This window comes from Crocuta crocuta, unplaced genomic scaffold (genome assembly GCF_008692635.1).
Source record: "Crocuta crocuta isolate KB4526 unplaced genomic scaffold, BGI_CrCroc_1.0 scaffold1268, whole genome shotgun sequence".
Lineage (NCBI taxonomy): Eukaryota > Metazoa > Chordata > Mammalia > Carnivora > Hyaenidae > Crocuta > Crocuta crocuta.
The window spans coordinates 39,907-46,291 of NW_027530657.1; the positions used below are offsets into that span (position 1 = coordinate 39,907).

Consider the following 6,385-nt stretch of genomic DNA (forward strand, 5'->3'; position numbering starts at 1 on the left):
TAGGAGCTTGAACTGCCCTGAAGGACAAGCAGAGAGAGAGTAGGTAAGTAGTGGGGTTTCCCTTGTTGTAAAGGCATTTGGTGTACTTTCTGCAAAACAGCCAGACCTACTTCACCCCAACCCTCCCAGGGCAACTTTGGCAAGAGGTCAGACAGTTGGTATTTGGACACTTTTCTTCCGTAATGCTGTGCTTTGGGTGAGGAGTGTCTTCCTCATGCTCTTTCTCCGACTCCATGAGTGATGTATTTCTTCACAATGCAGAGTTATCCTGAAGAGCTGGTCTGGGTCCTTTGAGCAGTGCTGTTGGTGCCATGCAAACCCTTATGGTTCTTCCAGGGGTACAGCTTCTATCAGACAGGTTTGCTCTCTGTGGGAAGGAGCACTACCAACCCCAATCTGCAAAATGGTGATAAAGACCAGCATAAACACATTCCCTTGCCAAGAGGAAGTTTGACCATAAAGTCACCTTGACTCAGGGGGCCAACAGCCTCTGTTCCCAAGAGCCCTGTTGACTTCTTAACAGGCATGGAGATTGAAGCAGAGCCAGGGGGGGGGAATGGGAGGAGGGACAGGGGCTGGGAGGCAAGTATTATAATTTGGGACAACACATCCAGGCAAAACATGTTCCTTATTCTAGTTTCAATAAAGAAATTAAAAGGAACCCTCTCTTACTGGTGATTGATGAGAAGTTGAGCCAGGTTAGATTAGTCTGTTGCAATGTCTTCATGACAGCAACTCTTCCACACCAGTATTTCCAAGCTAGTTAAACATAAAAACTGTGGATGCAGAAGCGAGTATACCATTCACTCCATAAAGGGCTGCAATTCCCATGCAAATAAGAAATCTGCAGCTTGGCTGAGTGAGGGCAGATCACAGTCTTTCCTCTCAAGGTTAGTCCTTTGAGGATGTTAAGGACTTGGCTAATTGGAAGATGAAAGCTCTTTAGAGAGACCAGAACAACAGCCTAGATACCTTTGGTATCCCATCCCTTGGGAGTGCTAGCCTGGTGCCTCTAAGCCTCTTTACAGCAACCAAATGAAGGGGTGGCCAAGGCTTAAGGAACTTCTGTTTTTTGGTGGAGAAGGATTTTTTTCTTCTAAGAAGCTAGGTTTCCTCGAGCTTTGAAATGTCTAAAATTCTCTCCTGATAACTGGGACAAAGGGAACTGCTTTTTCTATACTTCCCCTGCAACCCACAAAAACCCCGACCCCCTATTGTCAAGCTTAATTTAGGCCGCTTCTCTCCTTGTATCTCAATTAAAAGAATATGGCCCTTGTGATGAGATTATGAAAATTTCCTTTGGGTAAAAAAAAAAAAAATTCAAGTGTCTGCAACTCAGGCAGACACCAGCTTAAGAGAGGAAGAAGGAAAAAAATCCTATCATTCCACAACTCAAGACTTATGGCAGTATCTACAACAGAACCCTATTTTGTCTTCTGTTTTCAACTGGATAAATTTGATCACTCTATTAAGGGGATTAGCATTTTTGTCTTCAACCCAAGCTATTGCAGGCCACGTTAAAAGGCCCCTATCTGGTTATGATGCCAAAGTCCACAGCAATAGGCAGTGAGACACATGCTACTTGATCCTCTCTAAGGACAGCTAGCTGGGGTGAATAGATTATAATCATCTGATGTAATGGTGGCAGCTATTCCAAGACTGAATGGAGTGGGGGTGGAGAGGATCTGTATCATTATTCCACATTGTTAATAGCAAACAAGCCCTCTGTCCTTAAGTGGGAAGAAGTGCAGACCTGGATGCTCATCAGTGATTCATCATTCACTGTGTATAGAAGGGTGACAGGGATACTAATGGTTCAGCATGTGTCAAGGATGCATGCTGTATACATAATCACTAACTGGGTAACTGGAATAGGCACAAAAGCACAGCATCCCAAACCCTGCATGGGCAACAAGAGACCCCAAAAGGAAAAACTGGAGCACAGAGCAGTAGTAGCCTCCCAGGGCAGATGTACTCAAGCTGAATGTGACCACAGACTGACAGAAGAGGGAAGTGGGAAAACAAAGGCAAATACTCATAGGAGCTTTCCTTGGTCAAAAGGATTTTCAAGTTAAGTAGCACCCCCCACCCCCCACCCCTCTGCCCAACCCTTGATCCCCAATCACATGCTTAGGCCCAATGCCCCCACTCCAGAATAGATGATGACTACTCAGCTAGGTTTCCATTCACAGCAGTGGAGGAGTAGCTGGTGGAGAGAGAGGCACCTTGCTCAGCCCTCTCCTTTGACAGGTCAAGGCTGGAAGCCCTGTAGTGAATGGGTTGAGGCTGTTGGGGTTCAGGCCAGACCCTGGGAAGCTGAGGGATGCCATGAGTGATGCCTACAGGCTTGGCCTGGGACAGAGGGCTGGGGCGTAAGCCTCCAGAACTGGAGGAGCAACTAGGCTCATCAACAGGAAGCAGCATATCTTGAGGCCTGGCTCTCATACTCTGAGAGGCCTGTGGCTGCAGGTTATAACAAGAGACCATGGGAAGGGGTAGGTGTGAAGGCCGAGCTAGCTGAGGCCTGGATATCCCAGATACCCTTGGCTCTGGCCCTGGTACTGACAGCAACATTGACATGGCCATAGGAGGTATGCAACAGGCTGTCTGCCCATATGGAGATGGGCCAGAAGACTCATCCAACTGGCTGGGACTTATCCAGGCAGGGCCTGGCCCCATTGGGAGAGGACAGGGAGCCCAGGCAGGCCAGTCATAGGCCCCTGGTGGTTCAGTATAAAGGGACAAAGGACTGTCTCGTTCCCATTCTTCCTCTTCTTCCTCATTTGAATCTTCCTGCTGAACCTGAAGCTCATCAGACACCGTGTATCCCTGGGCTAGGTGGGAATTTGAGAGCTCCAGCTCCAGGGTCTCTGCAGTGTCTAGGGAGCGGCTTCTCCTGTTGAGGGCCATGGCAGCAGGTGGAGGTCGAGGGTGCATGCCAGGCAGTCCCAAGTACCGAGGGAGACTGCTCACACCCCAGGGCAGACCTTGGTAGAATCGGCTGTGGTAGTTGGTGAATGTGTGTTTCTGGTAGTAGCCCAGCTCAAAAGCTTCCAAGGAGGCTGCGAGGTCTTCATCATTGTGGAACTCAGGATTCTCTTCACACTTGCCTTCCCCATCCCGTTCCACATCAGCGATGTCAAAGGTCACCATAGGGGGCAGCTCAGGGAGATTTTGAGTAAAGGATGAGTCAGAGTCAGAGCTGCAGGACATGCTGGAGAAGAGGTTCCCACTGCTGGTGAACTCCACAAGGGCCTGTGAGAAACTCACAGTGGCATTCCCTTCCTTCTCAACCTCTTCTTCCTCTGGCTCTTCATGGGGTGAATAAGTAGGGTAGGCCTTCCTAGGAGATCCTCCAAAGTTTGCTTCTTGCATGTCTGGCTCAAACATAGCATCACTTTGGAAGAGCTGCATCAGACAGGTACTTTGATCTTTCTTGGAGCAGATTCTCTCAAAACGTTTCTCTAGAGGACGGAAGTCCCTCCAGTCTGGCTCACTGCTTGCAGTGGCAGNCCTTATCTGATATTCCATGATGGGCTTCTCTTGCCGTGTCTGAACCTCTCGGACTTGAGTCTCTTGAGAATGGGCCTCTCGGGACTGGGCCTCCCTAGCACAGACCTCCCTGGCATAGGTATCTCGGGCTTGGGCCTCTCTAATATGAGCTTCTTGGGCATGGGTCTCCCTGGCATGAGTTTCTTGGGTATAGGCTTCTCTGGTGTGAGCCTCTTGGACACGTGCCTCCTGAGCCTCTCGGGCCTCGAGTTGTTCTCGTCGAAGCTCCCAATACAATAACTGTTTCTGGATGGTCACTAGCCGTTCTTCCTCTGTCTCCATTGCCCCAGGTGGCCGAGAAGAAGAAAAGGGCTCAAAGTTCAAGAAGGGGTCAAATATCTCAGAGCTGCGGCCATGGAGGTCATAAAGACAGTCATCCATAGGTGGGGAGGTCTCAAGACTATCATCTGGCTCATAGAACTCATACAGAGCATCTCCACTGTAGCTGTCTCGGGGCAGGCAATCCCTGCGGATAAGCCCCAAGGTCTCACCTGAATCATCCTCAAATCCAGGTGTTGTGGAATCATAATAACCCTCATCACTATTGGGGGCAGACTCTTGCTGGTCACTCTGAGGAGTCAAAAGGTCCCCAGGGGCTAAGCCAGGATAAGATCGAACTGAGTCAAGGAGTATGTAGCCATGATCTCCTTGAGATGTGATGGGATGGTATCCCAAATTCAGATTGGGTCTTGGGTACATCTGCGCACTTGCCCACAGACATTCTAAGTCATAATCTTCTTCCTCCTTGACATCCTCTTCTTCTTCCTCTAATTCCACCTCCTCATCCTCTTCGTCTTCCTCATCATCATCATCTGGCAAGGCCATCTCCTCCCCACCTCCTTGGTAGGTCACCAGGCAGGAACTTCGTTTGGTCCCATCTCGATTGGCCCTCTGGCCTCCAGAGGCCATGCTGTCTGTCATACTGTCCATGTCCTGCTCTGCTATAATGTCACCACAACCTGTCAGTGAGTCAAAACTTTTCAGGGATGTGACATCCCCAAACAGGAGGCTCAGCTGGTCCCCGACAGGGCCATTTGGTGGATTTACCTCTTCTTCCACCATCTTCTCCCCTGTTTCTGGACTGTGGCACTCCTCTGAGCCACTGGCTTCAGAAGCAGGCTTGGGCTGCAGAAGTGCTGAGGCACAGACCTCCATGGGTTTTTCTGGATCTTTACAGGATGTTTTCTCGGTGACTGCTGGAGAAGACTCTGGTACTAAAGAAATTTTTGGTCCAGGGGCATCTTGAGCTTTGGCATTTTCCTTTCTGGGGGCTTGGAGGATATCCTCAGCATGGGGAAGAAGGGCTGAGCTTACATGTTCATGAGGCCTGGCTGTGGAACCTTCAGGCCCCTTGGCCCCTAGCTTACTTTGTTCCACCTCAGAGACCTTGCTTTTCCGGTGACGGCGGATACTGCTGAAGAAACCTTTCAAGCCTTTCTTTGGCTTGGGCACAGAGGGAACCTTCTCAGCCCCGGTTTTGTCTGTGGCTCCTTCCACAGANTTTCTTTGGCTTGGGCACAGAGGGAACCTTCTCAGCCCCTGTTTTCTCTGTGGCTCCAGCCACAGACATTTTGCATCTGGAGCCTGTCTCCAAAACCCCATGGACACTCTGGGAACTGGGAAGTTGGCAAGGTGATTCAGGAAAAGGTAAGGCAAATCTGGTTCCTTCACTGACAATGTCCTCAGGGCCATGGGCTGCTTCAGTCAGGCCATCATGGGTCTTGCTCTTGCTAAGACCCTTCTTGGTGATGCCTTTCCCAGAACCTTTGCTTCGCCCCCCTCCAAAGAAACTAGGCAGGGTACAGATGCCCTTCCTGCCACCAAAAAGTTTCATGGCAGTTTTCTTCAGCCTACCTGGGCCAGATGGGGGTGGCTCTGACACTGGTTCTTCTGTCATCTCAGCTGCCTTGTTCTTGGCTCCTTTTTCTGCCCGTTGGTCCTGGGTGTCCATAGAGGCTGTTGCTCCCTTGGCCTGAGAAGCTTCATCCTTTCTGGTCTCCATGGTGGTGGGGACAACTCAGGTATGTTCAGCTAAAAAAGCAGCCTTCTGGTTTCCAGGCACTGTTATAACATCATCAGTCAGGAAGCATTGCAGTTGGGCCTAGAGGAGATGAGAGAAACAAAGATAGAGTGTACTGGTAAGCAAGCGTCCAGGCTGTGTTTGTTTTCACAGGTGTCTTTTATTTCAGGCTTTGGTGGAACCAGAAAGAAAGTAAAAGAAAGTGTAGGAAAAACCTTAAAGCAATCCATATGGTTGGCTTGCTGGGCCTGGCTCCTCTGAGCCCCAAGGCAATAAAACCCTACACTGAACAATAGGCAGCCATCACCCCAACCTCTCACTGGGTCCACTCCCTTCAGGCCACCCTAAGCTGAGGAGAGCACTGGGAAGGGGGAACTGCAGTTGTGGGAAATTTCCAGTTGTGCTATTGACTGCAAGGAGTAATTATCAAAGAGGGTAGGAAGGGGGAGGAAGGAAAGGCAACAGGAAGGTCAGCTAAGATAACACAGAATTTTTGGAAAGCATCTGGCAAAACAGCCCATTGAGTCCTTACTGGGCTCTGCAAGATCCAGGCCTCAATTTCACATTAGTCTGGATTCTCACTGACATTTTTCTTGGGGGTAGAAAGAAAAGTAGACCTAAAGTTGCACTTCTTCCCCATAGGCTTCCTAAATTGTCAGCATTCCAATGCTCAGACTCTCAGAAACCCAGAGTAGAAGCGTCACAGGCCCACATTCCAGAGCTATAATCCAGGATCTGCTAAAAGGGCATGGTGGCCTCAGGGCAAGGCACTCTCTAGACTTCAGTACCCTTGATCCAAAAGGCCTAGCAATA

At 49.6% G+C, this 6,385-nt stretch overlaps 1 protein-coding gene across 1 annotated transcript; it reads right to left on the reverse strand.

Moving 5' to 3' along the window:
* Positions 1-2,134: 2,134 nt before the first annotated feature.
* Positions 2,135-5,624, reverse strand: AMER1 (APC membrane recruitment protein 1). The gene is made up of 2 exons (XM_077769113.1): positions 5,081-5,624; positions 2,135-5,013 (listed from the first exon to the last, which is right to left on the reverse strand). The coding sequence occupies exons 1-2, from the start codon at positions 5,552-5,554 to the stop codon at positions 2,167-2,169; spliced, it is 3,321 nt and encodes a 1,106-aa protein (XP_077625239.1). The 5' UTR covers positions 5,555-5,624; the 3' UTR covers positions 2,135-2,166.
* Positions 5,625-6,385: the final 761 nt, after the last annotated feature.